Source organism: Vombatus ursinus, unplaced genomic scaffold, assembly GCF_900497805.2.
Source record: "Vombatus ursinus unplaced genomic scaffold, bare-nosed wombat genome assembly UNPS02014942.1, whole genome shotgun sequence".
Lineage (NCBI taxonomy): Eukaryota > Metazoa > Chordata > Mammalia > Diprotodontia > Vombatidae > Vombatus > Vombatus ursinus.
Genome location: NW_020954720.1, coordinates 9,754,799 through 9,782,335, shown reverse-complemented (window position 1 = coordinate 9,782,335; position 27,537 = coordinate 9,754,799). Strand labels below are relative to the sequence as shown.

At 36.1% G+C, this 27,537-nt stretch overlaps 1 protein-coding gene across 2 annotated transcripts in view; it reads left to right on the top strand.

Annotated features, from left to right (window-relative positions):
• Positions 1-27,537, top strand: part of PIBF1 (progesterone immunomodulatory binding factor 1) — a 298,482-nt gene that overhangs the window by 237,988 nt on the left and 32,957 nt on the right. For both annotated transcript variants that reach the window (XM_027844511.1, XM_027844510.1), the window contains exon 16: positions 10,559-10,643. In XM_027844511.1, coding sequence (XP_027700312.1) covers positions 10,559-10,643 — 85 coding nt within the window. The remainder of the gene's footprint in view (positions 1-10,558; positions 10,644-27,537) is intronic.

Genomic DNA, 27,537 nt, shown 5'->3' with positions numbered 1-27,537 from the left:
TTTGAATACAGTGAACATATTGAAAACAGTATTTTAAGTTTCTTCTCGTGTATTTTAGTCCACAAGTTATTACAGTCTCTAGTTTGTGTATATTTTTTAACTACAAAGCAGTTAGAAAAAAACTTGACTTTTAAAACAGAGGAGACAACTCTAAGACTAGCATCTTATTTATTTTTACAGCTTACTACATAATCATGCCACATTAGTACTATTCTTCTTTTAGTTTGGGCAACACCTAAATACTATCAAATTCCAGATTATACTTTGTATTATTAATAATGACAATGTTAATTCAAATCATGTAATGCTGTAAGATTTATAGAACCCTTTTCCACAGTAACACTTTGAAATAGGAAATACAGTTATTATCTCCAATTTACAGATGAAGAACCTGAGACTCCAGAAAGTTAAGTAACTTGCTTATCATTGTACAGATGTCAAATATCTTAGGTGGAATTGTAATACGAGTCTCTTGACTCCAACTCCAGAACTTTATATATTTGTCTCTTGTAAGAGAAATATGATACTGTTTTTCAGCCATGAACATCTTTATTATTTATATATAAGGGGAAATGTATGATCCCCTTATTTTGATCATCCTTGCCACGATGCCTTTTTAACTGAGGATCTATGTTCTTAGAGATTCATTACATTTTGGGTAATTGCAAGTTATGTTAATTAAGTGCATTTGTCTCACTTCTTGAGTTCTTCCATGGATTTTTGTGAATGGCAAGAAAAGTTTTTTAATGGAAGATTAAGTTCCAACATTATATTTTATTCTTTGGGAAATAAGTAACAATGTTCAATGTATCTGGGAAGACCTCTCCATTTAGATGTTCCATCACTATCTGCAGTTTATCATATCCTCTTTCCTAAACTTCAACCTTCATTTTCCTTGTTATCATCATTGATGATGCTCTGTTCCCCATCACCAGACTTTGAATTGTTTTTTAAAAATTCTTTTGCTTTCTCCTTTGCTCTCTACATTAAATCAGTTACCATATCCTGAAGCTCTTTATGAAATCTCTTGGCTTTGCCCCTCCTTAATCATCCTAATTCTAACACTTATCCCCTTATACCTAAATTACTACATCAGCCTTTTTGTTGTCTGTTCTTGTTTCTCTCACTCCAATGCATTCTGCTAAAATCTTTTAGAATAACTTTTAAACACTGTTTTCTCTTTCCTTTATTAATCTATTCAAGATTTAAGATCTATTTAACATCTATTTTTCTTCAGAAAAATCTCTTTTATAGTAGCAAAAGAATGGAAAAATGGGGGTGCTCATCAATTCGAGAAACAAATTGTGATATTTGAATATAATGGAATATTACTATGAAGTAACATATAATGACTATGATGGATTCAGAGAAGTATGAGAAGACTTACATAAACTGATACAAAGTAAAGTAAGCAAAATCAGGAAAAAATAAACATGACTACAAAAATATAAATTGAAAGAATAACATAATTAAAATTCCCCCACCCTCTCAGCCGAGAAGCATACCTCACTTTATTGAAAAAATTGAGGCATTTCACTCCCCTCTTCCTCCTCCTCCTCATCTTATATCACCCTGATGTTTTCTACCATCATCTCCTCCTTCATTCATTTTACATGAAGAGAAGGCCTTTCTCCTTGCTTAAGTAGCACAAGTGATCCCATTCTATCCTGTCTTCTCCAGAAGATTGCCTCCTCTATCATCCTTACTTTCTCACTAACATTTTATCCCTCTGTCTACTGGCTTGTCCTTACTGCCTAGAAATATGCGCATGTCTCCCCTTTCTTCAAAAAAAAAAATTATTTGATCCATCCATCTCCATTAATTTTCATCCTCTCTCATCCTTTTTTGTGGCTGACCTCCTTGAGAAGGCCATCTACAATACATGCCTCCATTCCTTTCTTCCTTATCCTTTTTTTTTTTTTTAAAGTGAGGCAGTTGGGGTTAAGTGACTTGCCCAAGGTCACACAGCTATTAAGTGTCAAGTGTTTGGTCTGAGGCCGGATTTGAACTCAGGTCCTCCTGACTCCAGGGCCAGTGCTCTATCCACTGCGCCACCTAGCTTCCCCCTCTTCCTTCTGTCTTAACTTTGCAGTCTAGCTTGCAGCCACCTCATTCAACTGAAACTGTCCTCTCTAAAGTTATGGATTATCTCTTAATTACTAGATCTAGTGATCTTTTCTCAGTCTTCATCCTTCTGGAGCCCTCTTCTTCCTCTGATACTGTCAATCACCTTCTTCTCCTTAATACTTTCTTCTCTCTAAGGTTTCTGTGACAGCACTCTGTCCTTGTTCTGCTCCTGCCTATCTAACTGTTCCTTCTCCTTGCTGAGTCTTCATCCAGATCATGGCCACTAACCATGTAGATATCTGTCTTGGATTCTCTTTCTCTTCTCCCTCTAGACTCTTTCATTTGGTGATCTCATCTCCCATGGATTTAATTATCATGTGTATGCAGCTAATTTTCAGATCTGCTTGCCTAGTCCTAACCTCTCTGATTTCTCCAACTACCTATTGGACATATAAAATTGGATGTCTTGTAGACATATTAAACTAAATATGTCCAAAACTGAACTCATCATCTTTCTTCCCAAAACCTTCCCTCTTCCTAACTTCCCTATTACTGTCAAGGATAGTAACCTATGTGTCATCCTTGACTCCTCACTCTCTCTTACTTTACATATCCAATCACACATACACATCCAATTCTATCAATTCCACCTTCATAATATCTTTCGTGTATACCTGTTCTCCTCTGACATTGCAACCAATTTAGTGTAGTTCTCGTCATGTCACATTTAGATTGTGACAGTATCCTTCTGGCTGGACTTCCTGCCTCAAGTTTCTCCCACCCCATTCCACATTGATCTTCCTAGAGCACAGGTGACCATGTCAACCACCAATTCAACAAACTTTAATGGTTCTTTGTTAACTCCAAGATCAAATGTAAAATCTTCTGTTTGACTCTTAAAGCCCTGCACAACCCAACTCCTTCCTATCTTTCCAGTCTTACACCTTACTTCCCTCTATGTACTTTGTGATCCAGTTACAGTGGAGATACTTGAGGCAAATAGACCAGTTAAGAGAATATTGCTGCAGTAGAAACAAGAGAGCATGGACTAGGGTGGTGGCATGTTAGTGGAGAAAAAGGAGGAATGCAAGGGATATTGTGCAGTCAAGTCAACAAATATTTATTAAGCACCTACTCGGTGCCAAGTACTGCACTAAGCACTAAAAGAACACAGAAAGTTTAAAAAAAAAAAACTCAATCCCTACCCAAAAGGAACTCACATTCTAATGGGAAAAACAATACCAACAATGATGTACAAACAAGATAGATAGATAGAGGATAAATTGGAAGACACTAAGCTGAAGGAAGACTAGGAAGGCTTCTTGCAGAAGGTGGAACTTAAAGGAATCTAGGGAAACAAGAAGGCAGAGGTGAGGAGAGAGACAGTTCCAAGGAAGAGAGAGGGGGAGGGGGAACAGCAAGTGAAAATACTCAGAGTTGAGAGTGTTGTTATATAAAACACAGTAAAGAAGCTAGTGTGGATTAGATCACAAAGTACATGGAGAGAAGTAAGGTATAAGACTAGAAAGATAGGAAGGAGTCAAGTTATGAAGAGCTTTAAAAGTCAAACAGGAAATTTTATCTTTGATCCTGCAGGTAATATAGAACCACTGGAGTTTATTTGGGGCAGGAAGGGGAGATGAAATGATCAAACCTGTGCTTTAGGAAGATCATTTTGACCATTGAATAGAGGATGGACTGAAGTAGGTTGAGACTTGAGATGGAAAGACTAGTCATGGGGCCATTACCACAGTCTAGGCATGAAGTAATGAGGGTCTGCACCAGGGTGGTTACAGTGTCGGAGGAGAGAAGAAGACACGTACAAGAGATGCTGTGTACAGCAGCAAATAAGTATAATAACCTTGTATTTGACAAGTGTAAAGACTTAAGATTGTGGGATATGAATTCATTATTTGGTAAAAATTGTTGGGAAAACTGGAAGGCAGTGTAGCAGAAACTGGGCATAGACAACTATCTTACACCATTTATAAAGATAATGTCAAAATGGATACGTGACCTGGATATAAAGAGAGATGTTAGAAGAAAACTTGAAGAACGTGGAACATATTACTTATCAGACTTATGGATAAATGAAAATTTTATGACTAAACAAAAGATAGAAAGTAAAGTTAGGTATAAAATGGATAATTTTTATTACATTAAATTAAAAAGGTTTTGAACAAATAAAAGAAATGTACCCAAGATCAGAAGGAAAGCAGAAAAAGGGAGGGGAATTTTATAGACAGTTTCTCGGATAAAGGTCTCATATCTCAAATATAGAAAGAACTTTATCAAATCTATAATACTATACATCATTCTCCAGTTGATAAATGTCAAAGGATATGAACGGGCAGTTTTCCAATGAAGAAATCAAAAGAGTTCATAGTCATATGAAAAAATGCTTTAAATCGTTATTGTTTAGAAAAATGCAGATTAAAACAACCTTGAGATATCATTTTAACACCTATCAGATTAGCTAAAATGACTGAAGGGGAAAGTAACAAATGTTGGAGGGAATGTAGAAAAATTGGTACACTAATTTATTGTTAGTGAAATTGTGAACTGATCCATCCATTTTGGAAAGCAATTTGGAATTATGCCCAAAGAGTTATTAAACTGCTTTTATATACACCCTTTGACCCAGCAATACCACTACTAGGTTTATTTCCAAAGATGATTAGGGAAAAAGGAAAATAATCTGTATGTTCTAAAATGTTTATAGCATCTCTCTTTGTGGTGTCAAAAAACTGGAAACTGTAGGGATGCCCATCATTGGGGAATGGCTGAATAAGTTGTGGTATATGATTGTGATGGAATACTGTTGTGCTATAATAAATGATGAGCTCAGTGATCTTAGAAAAATATGGAAAGACTTGCACAATATAATGAAGAACAAAATGAGCAGAACCAAGAGAACATTTTGTACAATAACAGCAGTCTTGTTTGAAGAATGACTTTGAGTGAATAAGTCATTTTATCTATTATAAATACCCAAATTAACTATAAAGGACATATGAAGAAAGACACTATCTGCATCAGAGAAAGAACTGATAAATAGAAGCATGTATAGAATAATTTTACATATATATACTTATTTGTGTCTAATGGTAGCCATCTTGGGAGCTGGGGATGATAAAGGGAAAGGAAATTTACATGATAACTTTGTTGTGTATTTAAAAGGAATAGCAAGTTTTACTTTGCAGTTTCATGTGCAATCATCTTTTTTATTGTACTATGTTATGGAAATGCTTATTTAATTCCATAAATTTTAAAAAATAATATTTTTTTAAAATGATGTTGCAAAGGCAAAATTGATAATGCTTGGCAGAAAATGGGATATGTGGTGTCAGAGAGAGAGAGAGTGAGGGAGGAATCAAGGATAATACTTAGGTTATTCACCTGAGTGACTAGGAGGATAGTGGTATCTTTGACAGTGATAGGAAAGCTTGGAAGAAGGGAGGTTTGAGGAGAAAGGGAATGAATTCAGTTTTAGACATGTTAGTTGAATATGTCTATGGGACATGTAACATCAGATGTCCAATAAACAATTGGATATGTGAGCCAGGAGGTTAGGAAAGAGGTTAGACCTGTATAAATAAATCTGAGAATCTTCTGCATGGAAATGATAACTGAATCCATAGGAACTAATGAGATTACCAAGCAAAAGGGTCTAAAGGAAGAAGAGGAAGAAGACCCTGGATAGAGCCTTGGGGGATACCCACATTTAGTAGGCACAACTGGGATAAACATCCAGCAAAGGAGACTTAGAAAGAGGGGGTCACACAGGTGAGAGGAGAATCAGAAGAGAATATAGTCATGAAAACCTAGAGAGAAGAGAGTGTCAAGGAGAAGGTGATTTCCAACATCGAAAGATTAAGAAGGATAAGGATTAAGAAAAGGCCATCAAATTTGGCAATTATGAGATCATTGCCAACTTGGGGGAGGATTGAGGGGTGAGAGCAGTTTGAGTTGAAGGGTCCAGACTGTAGAGTTAAGAAGGGAGTGAAAGGAAAGGACATGGAGGCACTGATTGTAGGAAGCCTTCTTAACTCTCTGCAGTCTGGTTTCCAACCTCATATTTCAACTGAAACTCCAAAGTTATCTATGATACAATCTAATGACCTTTATTAGATTCTTTTTCTTGGCCTAGCTATAACCTTTGGCATTGTCAGTCAGGTTTTCTTGACACTACTGTCTTCCAATTCTCCTCATATCAATATGACTGCTTTTTATCAGTCTGTTTTGCTGGATCTCCATTCAGGTCTTGCCCACTAACTATAGGTCTCATCCAAGGCTTTATCCTGGGTCCTCTTTTTTCCTCTATATTATCTTACTTAGAAAGCTCATCAGCTCCTATAGGTTCAACTATCATCACTATGCCAATGATTTCCATTTATCTATCCACATCCATATCCATATGTCCTGCCGTAATCTCTCTCCTGAGCTCCAGTCTTGCATCACCGACTGCCTCTTAAAACATCTCAAATTATTAGTCCTACAGTTACCTCAAATCTGATAGATCCAAAACATAACTCTTTGTCTTTCCCCTGAACCTTCTCCCTTCCCAACTTTCCTGTTATTGCTGAAGGTGTCACCATCCTCCAAGTCACCCAAGCTCCCAGACTCTGCCACCCTCATTCATACCCATATATCCAGTTTATGTTCAAATTTTTACTTTGATCACATTTCTTATACGTGTTCCCTTCTTTCCACTCATTCAGCCATGTCCTTGTACAAAGCCTTATCACCTCTTAGCTGAATGATTGTAAAAATTTTCTAATTGGTCTCCTTGCTTCAAATCTTTTCTCATTCCAACCTGTCTTTCACCAAGCTGCCAAATAATTTGTTAAAACACAAATCTGGACCATTCACCTCCCCTTCAACTCCAGTAAGTAGTTCCCTTTACCTCCCGGATCAACTCTCTCTGGTGTTTAAGGCCCTTCAGAATCTAGGCCCTTGCTACCTTTCTAGTCTTCTGATACTTTTCTCCCTTCCCTTTACTCTGTGACCCAACTGCATCAGCCTACGTGCTTCTCCTCAGGAATGCCACTCTGTTTCTGAACTCTGCATTTCTCTCATGTCTGGAATGCTTTCTTCCTTCCTAAGTGCCTTCTTAATTCTGACTCCCTCAAGACTCGGTTCAGATCCCACTTCCACTGAAAGGTCCCCCATCTAAGAGTCCCTTACTTCTTATTACTTTCCATTTACATTATCTATACCTTGTATGTACTTAGTTATTTGAAAGAATTTAAGATCTATAAAAAAAAGTAAGATTTTTGAGAACAGGGAATATGCACTAGAATCTCTAAGGATTAGCACAATGGCTAGAATATACTAAGAGCATAATAAATGCTTGCTCAGTAATTGATTGATTACTTTTTATCATATATTATATTTTATTATTACTTCTATGTGACAGGCACTATACTAGGTGCTGCAAATTCAATATGAGTCAGCAATGCAACATGCCTTCTAAAAAAGCTGATGATCTCCTAGGCTACATTAAGAGAAGCTAAGTTTCCAGAATATGAATGATGGAAGAACCGATATAGTCTGCCTGATAAGACCAGCATATGGAGTAATGTGTTCAATTCTGGGCACTAGACTTTTAGGAAAAACATTGACAAGCTAGGAAGCATCCAAAGGAGAACAACAGAATGATGAAGAATCTTATTTCTGAGAATCAATTGAAGAAATAGAAACATTAACTAAGAACAAAGTAAATTTGGAGGAAGGAGGACATGATAGCAGACTTTAAGTCTTTGAAGAACTGTCATGTGGAAAAGAATTATACTCTTCTTGGTTCTGCTTGATCCCTGTGGAAAAATTTAGGAATAATGGTTGGAATTTACAGAGACGCAGATTCAGGATAGGAAAACCTTCCTAATTATTAAAGCTACCTAAAGTGGTTTGGGCTGTATGAGGAGCTCTTTTTACCAGGGACAAATTTTCTGGGGATATTGTAGAAAAGATGCTTGTTCAACTCCAAGTTATTCCTTCCATATAGCCTCTGACATCCCTTCCAACTCCAAGATTTTGTGAATATTTGCCACTATTGAGGGTTTTCAAAAGACTGCACCAATGGCTTTGGGAATCTCAATATGTTTTGAGCAATGGCAGCATTATTGGAATAAATATATAGCCACTCAAGGAGAATACTTTAAAGGGACAATGCATTTTAAATGTATAAATACTGGTACATTTTTTTTAAATCAGTCATTCCTCATGAAAACCTATTTAGAAAACTAATTTAAGCCAAGTAGAGTGCTTGCTGAATATGAAGTTACAGCACAGGAAATCGAATGGATTTGAGAGAGTTTTTCATCACTACAAAGATAATATAAAGAAAATTATATAAACTAGCAAAGAAAAGACTAAACTAAAAATTGGGAAATTTGGATTGTAGACCTAGGTCTATCAGTGAACTTATAGGAATTTAGACAAATAACTAATCCTAACTCAGCTGCTGATTCTGCATCTAAAAAAAGTGAGGAAGATGTTTTCAGGAAAAAAGATAATACAGTACATTCAGAAGAAATGCAAAAATAAAAACATAACTATATGTCCTAAATTATACATCTTAATGAAATAAATGCTTACAAGATAGATTTATTCAAATATATAAATTTCATTTTTTAAACCTTCTAAAATCATAGAACTAGGAATACATGGTTTGTCATGACTCTGAATTCTTGTTCTTTTCCATCTTTTTGCTTTCTTTAAACAAAAAACAAAACTAATTCAATATAACACGTTTTGTTGTATATAGAGGGCTGACCTCAAAGCCAGGAAGACTTCAAGGCCTGCCTCTAGCATATACTAGCTGTGGAACCCTGGGCAAGTCACTTAACCTCTCGGTGTAGTAACCAACTTTCTGGGTCTGTTAAGTTAGAGGGAAAATGCCAGGAGGGAGCTTCCTCATTTGGGAGTTCCTTATATCAATAAGATCACAGGCCTAATCTCAATCACTTATATTTCTGAGTCTTTGCTCAGTTTTTTTTCTTTATCTTCAGAGTAAGTTCTCAACTACTAAATAAACTTTCCATATTCTTGTAACTTGATTAAAAAAATAGAGAGGGGGGGGTGCAGGTAGGTGGCTCAGTGGATAGAGCACCGGCCCTGGATTCAGGAGGACCTGAGTTCAAATCAGACCTCAGATACATAACACTTACTAGCTGTGTGACTCTGGGCAAGTCACTTAACCCCATTGCCTAGGCAAAAAAAAAAAAAAAAAAATCTAATCGGAAAAATAGAGAGAGATAGATCTCATGGGAGGTGGAGGTAATAATCAGTCACACAGTTGATGGTAGTTGATTATCATCACCTTCCTTTTCTCCCTTTCCCCATTGTCTTGGACATTTAATCTGCCACACCCTATTACAACATGGTTAGGCTGTGGGCAATATAATGGCCCTTCAGTTCCCTGGGACTCCCTCTTTTGGGGTTTTATCAAGTTTGTATTAAACAACAAGTTAGTATTAAAATCACTATTGGTCAGGGCCCCTGCTTAGGAAAATTCCTAATATTGTGCAGAGGTTTGGCTCTCTACCTTAATTTAAATTTGTATTTACCTCTGTCTACCCCTGGCCTCTTCATGATTGAGGCAAAATTCACATTACCAGAAACATTTAGAGAAATGAGCAATTCTGTCATCACTTCTCTTAATAGCAAGGCACAGGGAGAAGAAGTTTTGGAAAAAACAGACTTTTTCTTCAAATTTCCCTTAGTCCTTGAAGAGATGGGCACAATTGAAGTCTTTTGCTCCTAGATGCCTAGAAAGCTGATGACCCTCCTCTACCTCTCCCTTCTCTCCTAACAACTCAGTCAGTCCTATTTTGTCTTTATCCTTTGACCTGTGGCCCCAGTGCCTTCTGCTACCAAACACTCAAATTTTCAGGTTCTGAATTGGCTTGCTATTTTATGCAAAATCCACAGGGTATGACCTATCCTTCAACCAATCCTAAAACACTGCATCCATTGACTTTCAAAGACCTGTGCATTGATCACGGGCATTTCTCCCATAATTAAGATATCTGATTAATGGTTGCTTCAGTAGAGGCATTTAATTCTCACACATAGTTCGTGCCTCCAATTGATTCAGTTGAGAATTTCAGTCTCTCTGATTACTGAGGAAGGGATATGAGACTCCTTTCTTACAATAGTTTAGTTACATGTTTGGGGGAAATGTTAGTACAAGGAAAAGAAAGTCTTCAAAAAATTGTTCATACTAACATACTAATAAATTGTGCATCAATTAGATAGTCTTATAAATCATAAATGTAAGCTAAATCTTATTTAAAATAAAATTATCTGATTTGTAATTTTTACTTTTATTATATAAATTTACTTTATAAAGTATATAGTGTACCACAGCTATAATGTGATGGAGTAAAGAAAGGGTCATTGCCTTTACATTTTCCGATTTTATGTGTTTTCATTGTAGACTTCACCCATTATGAGGAGTGTTTGAATATTCTTCTTTTTCTTTCAGTAATTTGCATAAAGAAAAGACAGCTTTGGTACAAATTAAAAATCAAATGGCAGCAGATTTGGAACAACTTCTAAGTCATCGTGAGGTAATATTTCTCCTCCTTTTTTCATTATTTTTATCCTTTTTCAAACAACTTGGTAGAAGGGAGATTTTGATTGATGTTTCTAAAAACTGTTCCTTCCCCTTGTTCCTGGGACTAGTCCAGAATCTGTCTATTAGGCTTGAGCAAATAGGAGTGTCCTTCATCCTAATCTATCTGCGGAAAGCTTATCAGATTTTACTATAATGCCACTACAAAAAAAAAAGAAGTGAATTACAGAATTGTTCTTCTGATGTCATTCCTGGTGATGATAGTTGCTGGTCTCAGATAGGTGTGCCTTGTAAAGGAAGTGTTAGAACAGAGGTTATTCTGGAAGCGTGGAGATAACTTAAGGAACTCAAAGAGGCTATATAGTGAGTTAGGAGGGGAGAGCAATTCCTGGTCGTAGAAATAACCTTTAGGGTAAAAATAATCCTAGGACAGGGGTTGAGGGTAGTAAGCTTATGAGCTGCAGGCTGGAAGGACGGATCTAGGGGAAGAGGTTTCTCTACATTAAGAGTTCTTAACCTAGGGTTCATGGGTAGATTTTAAGGAGTCCTTTAACTTAGAACTTTTAATACTTTGCTAACTATATTTCCATGTAATTGGTTTCCTTTGTAATTCTACATATTTTAGTTTTTGCATTTTAAAACATTATTCCAAGAAGGGACTTACAGGCTTCATCAAATTGCCAGAGGGGTTCATGACCCCCCCCCAAAAAAAATTCAGAATCCTTTCTATCCTGATAGCATGAATTTCCAGGCCCACACACACTATTATTATCACAGATTTCCAGGGACTCCCAAGTAACCATCTTCATTCTTTTGAGTCTTAATACTGTGTTCATGTAGCAAAGCAGATATATCTACTGTTTAGAGTAGTTTTGAAGGAAGATTAAATAGTTTTAAATTTTTTTAAATAAAACTGAATGTGTAAGGAACTGAAGCTGTAGGTTGTTCACAAATGCTATGTCTTACTTTATGTAACAAGCTAAGTATTTGACTAAAAAGCACACTGATAGAGTCAAAATTAAATTTGTATTCTAGTCCATAGGTGTCCACACTCAGACAGTATGAACCAGATTAAAATGTAATTGGGAAATATTAACAAAATAAGCAAAAACACAATAGAACATAAGATAATGTTAATGTGTTTTTTTAAAAGTTATTATGTACCTGGGGATTCTTACATACACTTCAGTCTCTCTCTTTACCGCTCCCCTTCTGAGTTTGACATTATTACTATTCTAGCCTAAACATTTTCTTGTTCTTAATTAGAATTGCATTATTCATAGTTTGAATTTTTTTTTAATTTATAGACTATTGATTTTTGAATAGAATTTAGGGAAATATATGTTTGGACATGGAAATGAAATACTGGCTGGATGAAACATCCCTGATAAATTGTTTGCTACTGCACAAATGAAATTTGCATAGAAACTTATTTGATGACATAGTGGTCACTTAATTTTCTGACCTAAGAGATTTTCATTTAGCCATAATATTCAGTGAACCAAAAGCATAACACCTATATACTAAGCATTCTAAAGAAAGGCAGCTCTTTTTTTTTTCTTTTCAAAGTAATTTTCTAAGAGCAAAAGCTATATAGTTAGCATTAATTAAAAGAATTTTTACAGAAACTATATATTTCATTTCATTTCTGTGAAATAGTAGCTATTTAGTCTACTTCTCAGACATATAAGTTAAAGTAGACGCTAGCTGCACACAAACTTATGAGAGGAACCTTCTACAAATTTATATGAGGATGGGAAAGTTTCTAAGGGGCCATGTTTCCATATTCTTTTAACCCCGTATAAACTTCTACACGACCCATGAAGATCCCTGGTGCTCCCCGCTATTCCCCCTTCTCCTCATGCCACCTTCCAGTATCCTAAAGAAAAAAAGAGGATTGTTGGAGTATTTTTTCCTACTCTGTGACTGTGGCAAATATGCTATACATATAGAAGTAGAAAAAGAACTTTTCAGGAAAATTAATATATTAGGTAAATGCTAAAATTATTGAAGGTGAATATTCTTTTTAATATGAATAATCTGTAAATGCAATTTTCATTTACTCTAGAAATTCAAGAATGATGCTTTATCATTTGGTTAAATTTAGGTCATTTCATTGGGTACCTATTAAAGATAACAAGTTAACAAGTTTGTAGTTGGGAATTTTCCATTTGTTCATTTTTAACAATAGCTGTATACCTTCATAAGCAGTGTTGCCTTTCTTTACTTAAACTACAAAGAAGAGTTAAAGGAATCTCTAGATAGTCTTCTAATGTGATATATTACCAACTCATTATTTTAATTGCCAAGCATTTATTAAATGTAAGCACAACTGGCAAACAGAAAAATATTTTAGGTAACTCTCAGAACCTCAACATTTTAAGCTGTAGCAAAGTATTTTTATTTTACATATTCTACTTCAATAATAGCATAATAATAATAGCATTTTCTATGTGATATGTTTAAGATAGCATCAAACAATTTAGATGTTCACTTAAATTCTAAAATCTTGAGAACTCAGTTTTAAGAAATCATAAAGTATATTTAGACAGTATACTTTATCATTTCTTAAAATAGAATCACTTTTTATAGTTCATTTAATGAATTGTACAACAACCAATGTTTAAGTGCCCTGCTTTATGCCATTTCTGTTAATTCAGTTTTATCTACTAAGCATTTCTTCTCCCCTATCTTGAGTTTCCAACCAAACCCAACTGTTTGCATTCTGAAACCCCTGTTATCCAGGATTACTGAGTGCAAAATGGAGCACTTGTTTTTTGGTAACAGAAAGCATCCATATGCATTTAGCAAGCATCTATTAAGTGCTTACTAGATCAAGTCCCAGTTCTTTGGGAGCTTACTAGCTGCTGATTTAAAGAATCCATGAATTTGTATGTTTTCTATGATCAGAAACAAAAACTACTTATAATCCAGTAAGTTTCCCTTTTTGCTTAATTGCCAGTAACTGGGCTAAATGTATTGCCTAAGTCCAAACTACCCAACTTTAGTGCCTGAAAGCAGCTAACTCATTTAACTTTCTTCAAATGAGTTCTCTTTTATTCATAAATGTCTTGTCTTAATGTTTTCATTCAAAAATCACTTCAGGAGCAGGAGGGTATAAATCCTAAAAGACTAGAGGAAAATGATATAAAAGGAACAGATCACCTGGCATGTTGTACAGAGAAGGTTCTGCAATTTCAGCAGCTCCAGTAGGAACTCCTTCTACCTACCAACAGATAACTGTGGTCTAGGACTCAGGAGATAAGTACTAAGGAATTAACTTGAAGCACATAGGAGTTGAGTGACTTGTCCAAGTTCTAGGGGTAGTTAGTGTTGGAGGAAGATTTACATTCATGCCTTCCTGATTGATTCCAAACCCAGCAGACGCTATGTACTAGGCTAGGCTGCCCCTATGTCATAATATGCACGACTTCAAATAAACTAAATTTTTTAAGGACTTATGAATATATCACAAAATGTAGAATAGTCTTTTACAATGACTTTTTTCTTGCCAATGTTCTGTGGGTTGAGGATTTCAGCTTTCACTTATTTTTCTCTCATATATGAAAATTTTCATCAATTTTCATCCCTTCACACTTTTGTCCACTGGAATTTAATAGGAAAGTAAATGGAAATCACTGGCTACTGGTTACCTCTAGGAAATCATAATCAATGACTGTGTCAATCAATCACGAAGCATTTTCCCATCATTTATCAAACTATTATGCACTTATTATGTGCCAGCTACTGTGCTGTGTTGACTGATTAATAGAAATGAAGCTATTATGCAAATACAGCTTTCATCACACTTCATTAGAGAAAATTCCATTCCACTTGGCTCATTGATACCTCAAAATTGTGAATCAACAATGTACAGTAAATATGTTTGTACTTATTGATAAATTTTCATAAATAATTATCTTCACATTGAGTAGTGTGGCATGTTCTCACAGCATGACCATTAAGTGTTCTACAATGCATTAAATTAAATCTTCACTTTCCCAATAGGGTCAATATTCTTTCTTTCCACCCACCGAACCACCATCCTAGTTCAGGCCTTCAATACTTCTCACCAAGATTATTATAGTAATTCCTTATTGGTCTCCCAGTCTCATATGTCTCCCCACTCCAGTATATCTACCACACAGCTAACAAAATGATTTTTCTAAAGCACAGGTCTGACTTTGTCAGTCCCCTACTCAAAATCATATATAAACTCCTCTGGCATATAAAGCTCTTCACAATAATCTCCCTTTTCAGCCTGTTACATATTATCTCAGTACATTCTTCTGGCCAATCAAATTGACCTTCTTACTTTTTTTTTTTTTATACCTGGCACTCCCAATTTCTGGCTTTATACCTTTGCAGTGGCTCTGTCCCCCTGCCTGGAATGCATTCCCTCCTCACCTTTGCATTTTAGGACCAAGGTATCAAAGTGAAATAGAAATGCTTCCCAGCAGGCCATATGTTGACTTAGAAAACCACAAATTAACATTATATGTGTTGTATTATATTTTTATTTATTTTATTAAACATTTCCCAATTACATTTTAATTTAATTCATCTGGAATTTTGCCAACTATCAGTAGGCTACAGTTTGACCCCTCTGTTTTAGGATATCTTTTTTCCTTGAAGACTCAGCTTAAGTAACATCTATACACAACCTTTTCTGATCCCCACCAGCTGTGTATGCCTTTCCTTCAAATTTACCTTTTATCTGTTTTGTAGATGCATTACAAATATATGTGCATGTATACACACGTACTATTTGTATATATAGTCATTGTGGATTCAAGTTTTTCTATTCGGCCAATTAAGTCTATTGTGCAGGTCATAAATTCTTCTTTCACAATTCTTATTTCTCTTTTAAACTATTCAGGAACATACTACCATTATTCCTCCCACATTGTGGGGGTTAGGGGCACAGCTTCCCTATGTAAAATTTTTTGGCCCTCCCTTAGTACCAGAGAAGAAGTCTGAATTTTTTCTTTTTCTTTTATGGGGTGTTTACAGTACTTTATTGTAAAATTTGGGTTGTTATTATACAATACAATACATAAATTTTTTGCATTTCTGAGTTTCTAAACTTTTTCTATGTTGTCTGTTGACTTTCACATGTCATCTGTGTCTTCCACAAAACTCCCAAAAAATTCCCATTTAATTTCTTAATGCCGACCGGTAATATATCAAAACCATGATGGGGAGAGTCAAACTTTGGAAGAAATAAGTGTACTGTGGTCCCATGCACTCTTGGGAATCCATATGGTCCTTTGCCATATCTGGTAGTGATTAATTTTCTTTTGTCTTACAATTTTAATTCATAGATGTCTGGATTGTTCTGTTTGATCTGGTGTTTTTATTTCCCTCTACTATTGCTATCTTTCCTATTTGTTAATCTTCCTTGTTCAAAGTCTTTATTTGAGTTTTATTCCTCCTGATGTCTTCAGTAATTTCTTTTTTCCCCTTAGATTTTCCTGTTGCTTACTATCTGACAACACCTTCCCCTTTGTTGGTGGTTTCCCTGCAGTGCAGACCTCAAAGCTGGCCCAGTCTCCTTACACACCGGGCAATTCACATTTCTGGGTGGACAGAGCTGCTGCCTTCCTACTTGCTCCCCTTCCCCCCAAGCTGGATTCTGGGCTTTTTCCCTCAGGCTTAGTGGTGTGCCACATGTTTCCTCACCCAGTTCCCTACCTTGCTCTTTTCCCTGGCAGAGCTCTGTTTCACCACAGAGCCTTGTTGCTGTCCTAACCAAGATGAGCTCCTGCCTTTTAATTTTCTGAGGCCCTGTGGGAGGGAGCTGAGTAGCACTGAATTCTGTTGTAAACCCTGGGATTGGCTTGTGCATCCCAACCATATCCTGATAGAAGAGAAAAGGGCATACTGAATGAGCAAATTAGGGGTTAGAAATTTGCCTTCACTGTTGGTTCATCAGATTATTACCTTGTTGAGGTTCTTGGTTACCTTGTTAGAGACTGTGGAAGAGGGTGAAATTGCTTTATCTCTTGTGCATAATTCCTGTTTTGGAGAGGTTTAAAAGGTTGTGAGGAACAAAAAAAAATGTCTAGTCCTCCATCTTGTTGGTCACATCTAAATTGTTTATTTTTAACACATGAAACAGTTCACATGTGCATTTATTTGCATAAAGCATTGTTTTGAAATTTTATCAAATTGTTAAATGAAGGTAAGGTCATCTTTTTAAAAAGTGTAACTTTTTCAAAGGACAAAAAGTTAAACATTTTTGATTGCCCAAATTATACTAAAATATAAGATATACAGTGAATTTTATCAGGGATTTCTAATAACATTATAAACCAGAGTTCACTTAAGTGGACATATAGAGATATAGCTATATCACAGCATTCGTTCTTAATTTATTTTATGTTATATAGTCATACTTAGGTTCTAACAAAGTGCAGGTGCTTAATATCAACTTTGATTTAAATTCGTCAATGAGAATCATTTACTGTCTATGTTAATATATGTGCATCAGATCTTACACACCTCCCTCAGTTCCTCTGATAAATGTAACATACATTAACATAACATATCATTATTGTTCATAAGATGACACAGTTATGAAAACCTGCCATTTATAAAATGGCACAGCTTCATACAAAAGCTTCTTGAGTTTATTGCTGTTTCTGTTATACTGTTTATATATTGTTAATATAAAATTAATTTCAAAGAAATTTCTTGGGGGCAGCTAGGTGGCACAGTGAATAGAGCTCCAGCCTTGGAGTCAGGAGCAACTGAGTTCAAATCTGGCCTCAGACACTTGACACTTATTAGCTGTGTGACCCTGAGCAAGTCACTTAACCCCGATTGCCGCAAAAAAGCAAAACGCAAAAAGCAAAAAAAAATTTTTTTTCTGTAAAAAAAATATATAGACATACATATGAGATATTGACTTATTTAAAAATGTATCAACACATATTTTTGCAGTCCCACTTCCTACTACCCTTTTCCAAGAGGTACACAAATAGTTAACTGGGGAAAAAAGCCTTAAAAACTTATATATTGACATAAATTTTTATTCTCTTAAAGGAAAAGAGTACATTACACAGCCAAGCTCTTTTTTCTACAATTAATGTTGTATCCTTTTCTTCCTCATTCTTTATCCCTCACAAATTAGAGCAGGAATGTATATACTAAATATTTTGTTTCAGTCCTTCCCGTACTCAATGAAAATCTTTCTATACATACTAAAAGCTGTATTACCTAGCACCTTACCAATCTAAAAGCTTCACAAACTGTCATTTTATATATTATCCAAATAAAAATTTTTTCTAGTAACTAATTTTACCCAAAATAATCATAGAAACTCTTCAGGACCTATATGTCTAAGAACAGTTGAGAGAATTTCCAGAAAATAAATTGCCAGGGTTTGCCAGGAAAAGAACTATTCCTCCCACAATGGCAATTGCCATAGCTATGGCATTGCCTAGTATCTCTGTTTCAAGGACAGATACTGCTTTGCTGAGGCTTAGCTATTCCCCTCCCTACCTCAGTGATACAGCAGCCCCCATGATATGCTTAGGCCTACTAGAACCTCAGTTCATCAGTTAACTTTTAGTTAACCAAAATTAATCAGCCAACTAGTCAACAAATCTTTGAGTGCCCTTTGCATACAAGGAGTTGTGCATAAAAGAATGTTTGACTAAATCCCAGTAGACTAGGCAACATTGCTTTTGTAGTGTTATATTTCACATCCAAAAATAAAAATCTGGTGTACAGTCTACTAGGTTTCTAAAAAGTGAAGTCATGGTATAATTATCATTCTTTTTGTGCTATGTTTATGTTCCAAGATTCTTACTTGTATGTTCTTTCTGCTTTCTCAGAAGGTTACAAGGACATTTCAGCATCACAAGTAGCCCCTGAGGCAATCTAAGTGGATTTCAAACAAAGTTTTCAAACAAATGACTATTTCGAAATGTGTCATGCTTTTTTGTTTCATTCTTTACTGTTTTGAAACTTACTGATTTTAAATCTAAAAACTTACTGAATTGTCAGGTCATTTTTCTTGCTAAGCATTTAAATGAAGGATATAATAATTTATTGCATAAATGTCTATATTTTTAAATGTTACCACTTCTCCCACACATGAATGAGTGAATGAATGAAAAGCATTTAGTAAACACTAAATGCTTAGCATTGTTAGTGAAAATTAATATATTAAATAAGCATTTTAATGAAAATATGTTAGAAATATGGTATAAGCTATATTTTACCAACAAAAATATTTTCATAACAAAGCTAATGTCTCCTTATTTTGAAGCATGTCATGAGTTGAGGACTGAGGTATTTGCTGCATGGAACAGAGGTGTCACTAGCCACACACTTTGACACTTTGTTCACTTTGAAAATTTTACCACACCAAAACATATATACTTGGGCTTACTGTATACATTCTTAAGAATTTGGGGAAACCAAGCTTGAGATATAGCAAACATAATAGGTTTGTCCAGAATCTTTCTACCCTTAGCTTTAGCCTTCATAATCTGGCAGCTGCATAACTTTTCAACCTTATTTCATATTGCTTACCTTCAGATATTATATGATCCAGTCATATTGGACTACTAGCTTCCACAAACCTGACATTTCATCTTCCACCTCTGTGCATATGCACAATCCATTCACCATGCCTAAAATGTATTCTTTACTCATCACTGCTTCTAAGAATCATATATCTTCCTTCTAAGACTCAGCCTAACCACTTTCTTCTCCAAAAACCTTTCTGGAGCCTTCTAGACATATCCTACCTTTATGTCCTAAAGGCATCTCAGACTCAACGTGTTCAAAATAAAACTCATTATCTTTCCCCCTGAACATATCTCGCTTCCTAACTATCATATTTCTACTGAGAATACCACCATCTTTGCAGTCATCCATACTTCCAAACTTTAAAGCACCCTCAACTCTTCAACTCTCTCTCACCCTTCATATCTTATTAGCTGCCAAGTCTTATTGTATCTACGTCCCCAGTATCTCTCATGTCTTCCCCTTGTCTCCATTCACAAGGTCACTACCTAAAAACTTCTAGGTCATGTGATTAACAAAATAAAGGACTAGACATTTTTTCCTATCTTCAGTAATATTCTCATTCTGGAATAATGTACCAGAGGTAAAGCAATTACAGCTAAATCCAAAGGATAAGAAAGAAAGAAGTCCAGTAAGGTTATAACAGCCATATAAATTAATACTGAAGAATGCTAATCCTTTATATGCTAACTCAGCATCTCTTCCTCTGCCTCCACACATTGATGGTTTTACAGACTGCCAATGAGCTTATAGTTTAGCATAAACACAGGGATTCCCCTCCTGCTACATAGACTCTGCTAGAATACCCTGTTGAGATAAGCACCAAGGATAGAACAGGGACAGAAGAGCACTGTGAGTAGCTGTACTAGGCCTAAAGGAAAGGGGTCTGAAGTCTAGCTAGAGCCAGCCATCCTGCCCCACCCCTTCCAAAACTCCTTAGGATAAGAACCACACCAGTGAAAAGTAAATTTCCCAACTTGGGAGTAGGCTGAGTTACTTTTGCAAGGCAGACCCAGAAATATACTTGCCATTGAAGTGAGAAGAATTAGAAAATCAAGGAAGAGAAAGAGTGAGTGAGTGTTGTTTTAAAAGACTAAAATCACCAAAGATTTCCAGGGCAAGAAATTCTATTAAAAATCTACAGCACAAGCAGATAAAACAGCAGAGAGGATACTAAAATTAAAAAGAATGAACAACAAAACATCCAAAAGAGTACAGACTTCTCTAAATAAATATTATAAACAAAGGAAATTGAACCACCACTTGATAAAATATATAACCTTATGGAATTCAAAGAGAGCATATAACAAGATGTTCTACAAATGTCAGAACTTGTAGCCTATACAGGAGAAATAATTATTAGAATTTTTAGAACTCCATTGTAATGAATAGCTCCAAAGAAGCAAAAGAAAAATACAGTAGTTTTGGAATACATCTATAGTAAAAGTGAAATCTGAAAGAATATATATCTGAAATAGATAAGTCTGAAAGATTAGATGCAAAACACAGTACCACTAAAATACCACATGATCTCTATATAAACATAAGCCATTTCTCCCAAATACAAGTTATACAGCTGTGACTTGAGGATCATAGAACTCCCAGAACATGAAAAATAAAAAATAAAAAATAAAAAATAAAAATCTGAACACCATAATGCAAGGAATAACTCAAGAGAACTACCCAGAACTTCTCAGTACACATAGCTACCACCTACTCCAAACTCTCATGACCTCCTGCTTGGACTATTGCAATAGCCTCCTAATTGACTCCCTACATCCAGATGTCCTTTCCAATTATCCTCTACCCAGCTTCCAGAATAATTTTTCTAAAGCCCAAGTCTGATATGCCATTCTCCTACTTAAGAAGCTTCAGTGTCTCCCTATTTTCTATAAGATAAAATACAAACTTCTCTGTTTGAGATTTTTAAAACCTTTATAATCTGACTTCAACCTATCTTTTCCAGTCTGACAGTTGATTTTACATTATTCCCCCTTGTGCACTTTATAGCTAAAGTGGTGCACACACACACACATGCACCCATGACATTTCATCTCTCATCTTCCCTGGCTTTTTACAAATTCACCCCTATAATGCATTCTCTCCTCACCTTTAATTCCTGGAATCCTTAAATTATAGCCACTTATTACATAGCAAGTAGAATGAGAGCTATCTGATTTTGAAGAGTTTAAAAAATCAGGAGACTTGATCATTTTCTCATATCAAATAACGTCCTTGTTCTGTTGGCAGATGCCTTCAAATAAGTCATTATGCAATAACTTTGCAGCCATACCAGGGAGAGGAAAAGAAAACCAATGTACAAGATTTATGTGTCCAAAGAAACTGATTGAAAGATTTTCTTTACATCTGGCTAGAGATGAGAGTGGGATGGTATGGGCCTCCAAAGTTGCAACCAAATTGGGAGGATATAGTAGCAGTTCCCCAGCTATTCAAAGATGGCTTACCAGCTTTATATTTTTATGTAAGAAAAGTCCTGTCTCTCACAGGTGTTAGATATATTCCTTACTTTTGAGAGGAAAGGCATGTCCAGGGTGGTGATATGTGGCCACCAAAGTGTTATCTGCTACTTTTCATTTCCAGAATGATGCTTTAGTTATTGGTTGAGGGCAATAGACATATAAGACTAGAGTTCCACCTGATTTATTCCAGGTTAGCTAACAAGGTGGGTATAAAGGGTCTTATTTTTGATGACAGGAACTACAGGAATCATATGAGTCCAAAGGAACCACTTATTTAGAAACTTATAATTGTGAAAAAAGGGGGGCATTCTCAGCTGATTTTTAAGAGTGAAAGCAATGAAGAAATGAAATGTTAGAGGATACTAGCCAACTTAAATGGCCATGAATCTTCCCAGAGAATCCTGAATTGTAAATTTTCAGGGAGGTGCCAAAATACTGACCTTTGAGTGTTCTTATGTGGTTGTTTTTTTTTTAACCCCCTTGGGTTTCTGAATATGAATGCTAACTGATATAACTGAGGAGAGGGCAGAATAATCTTCCAATACATAAATGCCATAATAGGGAGAAAAGGCTTTTATTCATTTCTATAGCTATACATAAATGTCTATGCAGGTACATTTTCTATAACTAATAATATCAACTCTTTACATTCCCCAGAATGAAGAATAGCACTTGTAGTTACAAAATTCTAAATAGCAAACCCATCCTTATATGCATTTTAACAGAAGTATAGAATTATAGAACCCAAACTGTGGAAAGCATTGTAGCAGTTAAAGTTTTATTGGCCTGCCCCAGATCCCTTCAGGATTCAATCATGGTTCAGGTGGACTGCCACCTTTAACACAAGGCCTCGGCTGATATCCACCTCTCCAACCCCAGTGGTCTTCCCTTAGCCCCTGGATCTGTTTTGTGTTTATTTATCTATGTACGTGTATCATCCCTGTCCCTCCTAAATAAAGTGCATAAAAGTGCAAGTGCCTTGAAGTGACATGCAAGGATCTCCATAATCTTGAAGCATTGTCTCCTACCAGGGGTGTACTGAAACCAGCTCCAACTGGCCCTCAAGAGAAGATTGTTCAGTTTTCATTGTGAGCATTTACACCTCAGAAATCAGCAAATGCTACAAATCAGGGCTTGTTTTTTTATTTTATTAATTGTCTAGACTAAATAAAGAGATGGAGAAAATATTCGTGTAGATTAATCTTCATGTTTTTATATCTTGAAATTGTTCCGGTCCTTCTCGACCCCATTCAAATTCCAAGTCCACCTTTGTTAATCTGAGCTGTCCCTCATATAGCACTTTCACCTTTTCTAGGTTCTTATCATGTACCTTTATGCTTATTTGTGTATATGTCATTTCCTATATATACTTACACATATATGATGCACAGATGCAGGATAAGCTATGTGTTGTACTTCCCCTTTGCACACTGCAAGCATTTAATTAATGTTTGCTGAATTAGTGAATTTGTTTAATTTATGTTCTGATTAACACGAGGCCAGGACAAGGTAGATTCTTAAAAACTTTTTTTTTAGCATATCCTTTATAAACATGAGAGGCTGCTTAACTGATAGCTTTCACATTGGTCTCCTCCTCTACGCCCTGTCCCCTTATCTGTTGGAATTTTACCTGAAACCTCACCCCTTTGAACAGATACTTCTAGCTACAACAAACTTCAAGTTGAGCTTGTTTCATCGTTGAGGCAGCATGGCCCCTAATCTATCTGTATCAGTTTCTTTGCTAGGTTAAGGAGTTTATATAAGACAGAAAGTTATTAATAAAATCATAACAGCTTAGAGTCCCCAGCTAGGAGAGTTCCTAATGTCCAGACAGAAATTTAGATCTGTCCTATTTAAATTCTTTGTATTTCTTTTTACTTACTACCAGCTTCCACCAGTTCTCCATGACCCCATGTTCATGGGGTTTGTACCACTGTCCTGCCCTTCTCTCACAGGCAGACTTTATCTTCCTCTGACTATCTATGATACTGCCCAGCCCTGCTCTCTTTTAGGCCAGCTACTGGTTTGTGCCCTTGTCTAGCTTTGTGCTCTTTTACAAACAAAGTGAATGTTGATGTTCCTCTTTCTGAGCTTTGTCAGACTTCCCATCTCTTACAGATTCCTTCTCCAGGCAGACCGACTGCTGTTTTGTCACAGAGCAATTCAAAAGCTCCCAGTCTTACAGAACTTTAACAGCTCCCACCCCCACACCCCACCAAGTCTCACACTCCACCAGTATAGTCTTCAAAAACCTAAGGTCACCTCCAAACCACATTGAGGTATTAGAGTAGAACATTAGTGAAAGTGAATCTGATACACAATAAAATATAATGATAAGCATTTCTACAAAGTTGTAGTGAAGTGGAAAGTACAAAATCACTATCAGAAGTGCAAAGCTATAAAATCTTAAGGTGTATTTATCTACAAATCATTCAGTATCAGAAGTCAGATTTTCTGTGATATTATGATGATTCAGGAAATAATAGGTTGACAATAATATGAGATCCTGCTACCGTAATATAATGGAAGCTACCTCGTTTTCATACCTGAGCCTGTAGGTGACAGGAGGTCACAGACTGTAGGTCATAGAGCTAAAACCAGCAGAGGTAGGATAAATATATGAATGAGAGATAAAAAGATACTCATGGGAGTGAGCCACATCCAGAGGAGGGTCACTGGGTAAGCTAGAATTAGGGTCTGGATAAGCAGTTTAGAGTAGAGAATGGAACAGCTAAGGGTTTGTAGTGGGATAAGAAACACAATAGGCAAGCCATGGCCTAGGTATGCACAGAAAGGGTCAGCGTCAGAATAAGCTGCTTCTCTGCCCTCCCCAAACACTGAACCTCAATGCAGTGCTATAGGTCAGAGTAGTCAAACAGACAGGGACTAGAAAGGGTGGGGAATTTGCAGCCTCTAGGCCACCTGTGGCCCTCTAGGTACTCAAGGGCGGCCCTGATTCCAGTTTGGATTCGGTCAAAGGAGGCCACAGGTTCCCTACCTCAGCACTAGATGTACCTGTACAGAGCAATAGAGGTAGTTAAAAGTTTAGGAACCAAAAAGATAACAACAACAGACCAAAAAAGATAGTTGTTTTGTTGTGGTTGTGGTTGTTGTTGTTGTTTGTCTGTTTGTGTTTTAATGCCCAAGGATCAATTAAGGACTAGGAATTTAAAAAAAAAATTTAGGGCAAAACAAGCAGGAAGAATAGCTGGCAAGAAGGAAGTCACTCTCTGTCTCAGGTCTAGACCTTTTGTATTCTTCCTGTTGAAGTAGGAATCAATCCAAGTTCATCTTGAACATGGGAACAGGTAATTAGAAGCATAGTCTATTGAAAAGAGAGCTGAATTTGGCCATAGATTCATATCTTAATTGCTATGTACTGCCATGTGGCCAGGAGCAAGTCGTTTAGCCTCTCTCCCGTAATCTCATCTGTGAAATGAGGGGGTTGGACTAGATGATTTATCTGTAAGGTCCCTTCTAGCTCTAAATCTACATTCCTATGGTCCGAATCCTAAGAAGCACCTTGTTGTGATATAAAACAACAGCTTATGAAAGGCCAATCCTGATATGTATTCTTTGGAAATTTTGCCATAAACTCCCTCTATAAGAATGCTTTGCACGTCTATGTAAAACCCAGGGGCACTGGTATTTGAAGTTAAATGGTGTCATATTCCACAAAATATTACATACTTGTTAGCATCAAAAAATGCACAGAAAGTATCACCTAAATGGCACTAGTATAGAAAGAATGCTGAGCCTAGAGTGAATCCAATCCAATAACCATTTACTAAGTACCTACAACATATCAAGCACTGTGCTAAGCACTGGAGAGACAATTCATTTTTTTTTTTAAAAAGACAATCCCTGCCCTCAATGAGCTTACAATCTAAAGGGGGAGGCAGCGTACAAAAGGAGTCAGGGAAGAGGTCAGGGAAGAGAGTGGGTGGGATACCCAGGGGGTACCCAGCTCAGGGGCATTATGTTCGTTGGAGCTGAAACAAGGCTGAGCAGCAGATACAAAATGGAGTGACCCAAGAGTCCAGTTTCTGCCCTCTCTAAAGGAAAATATTGGGAAGAGTTTGGTAGTTGGCTCTCTAATCCTCCAAATAGAGGAGAAAGGAGGCTGAGGGAGGCGGAGTCAGTCCAGGCTTGAGTTAGCCACATGGAGGTGAGTTTAGAAGTAATGAGCTTATCCTGGGAAGGATATCTTGTTTCTTGGAGTTGAAACTAGGCTGGGCACTGGATGCAAAGTGGAGAGTCAGGAAGAGCTGAGTTCAGATTTTTTTTTTTTTTTAGGTAATTGGGGTTAAGTGACTTGCCCAGGGTCACACAGCTAGTAAGTTGAGTTCAGATTTTTAACCCTGGGCAAGTCACCTCAGTTTCCTCATCTGTAAAATAGGGATAATAATAGCACTTACCTCCCAGGGTTATTGTGAGAATCAAATGAGGTAATAATTGTAAAGTACTTATAGCACAATGCCTGCAAGTGCTATAGAAATGTTACCTATTATTATTAATCTTTGGGGAAAATTCATCTTGATGCTACTCCCATAATATGTTATCTAAAAATATTCAGAATACTGTGTAAGATTCTGTTATTAATTTTTTCAGAGTTTCAGTTTCTAAAGTTAACTGTACTTTTTTTACTTCATGTGAAAATTAGTGGGGTTTGACCTATGTAAAAATAAGTACCACTAAAGCATTATCTGTTTTTTTGTGAGTCACTATAGTTGAATGTACAATTTAAGATCATATATAGAAGTACTTGATAATGTTGAAACATTGCTTCATTTCTACTGATGGAGCACGTAGTTTGTATTATGCTTGTCTGAGCTATTTTCATCAAGAAATGCTGTCTATGTATCCCCTTGGCAACATCTTTGCAGAGTTTACAACTTTCAGCAACATGTTGGCATCAACTATGCCGTCCTCTTAAGCAGCTGCTGTGCAGCTGAGCTGTTTTAACATGCCACCACACTATGCAAATAGTTAATATTAAATGACCAAGACATGCGCTTTTGACTCCAAGCGAGTGATTTGGCTTTCTCGAGAAGTTGTTTGGGACAAAAATATAATCCTAGAGTGCCATACATTAGTTTTCCAGCCATTTTACATTTTAATTTGCATAACAGGAATTGCATGTTAAGTCTACCTCATGTTCATTATGATAGGGTAATAAAGTTTTTGTGATTGATCCTAATTATATCATCAGTAGTATACTCAAACTATACAAGTCATATTAGTAAATCACTTACTATTTTATACTTACTGTACTTTCCTCATGTGTTTGACGTGGCAGTAAATATAAATTCTACCTGTAAACTTTTGAAAAGTACAAGAAAAAAAGAATCGTATTATACTGATACTAATTTTTTGGAATAGGATTCTAATACGGAATTGTTTATATTACTTTATATTGTGTAATTAGTCGTTTTGGTGCTTCATCAAACATCACAACTTGCAACAGACCAGAGTTGTTTAAAAAAAAAACAACAACACTAAAGGGACAGCTAGATGGCACAGTGGATACAACACTGGCCCTGGAATCAGGACGACCTGAGTTCAAATCTGGCCTCAGACACATGGTACTCACTAGCTGTGTGACTCTGGGCAGGTCACTTAACCTGATTGCTTGGCAAGAAAAAAAAAAAGCACTAGCTGAGAAAAGATAGACTTATAAAAATGAAAAATATGAATATGAATGAAAGATGCCAAATAGACACAAGAAGTAAAAAGAAACAAAAGTAGTTAATAATGTACTTAGATAACGGAGTAAAAAGGAAAAATAAAAATGCATAGAAGACATACTGTAGGGATCACAATGTTAACATGTTGTAAGTCTTTCAGACTACTCTAACCTAAATTATG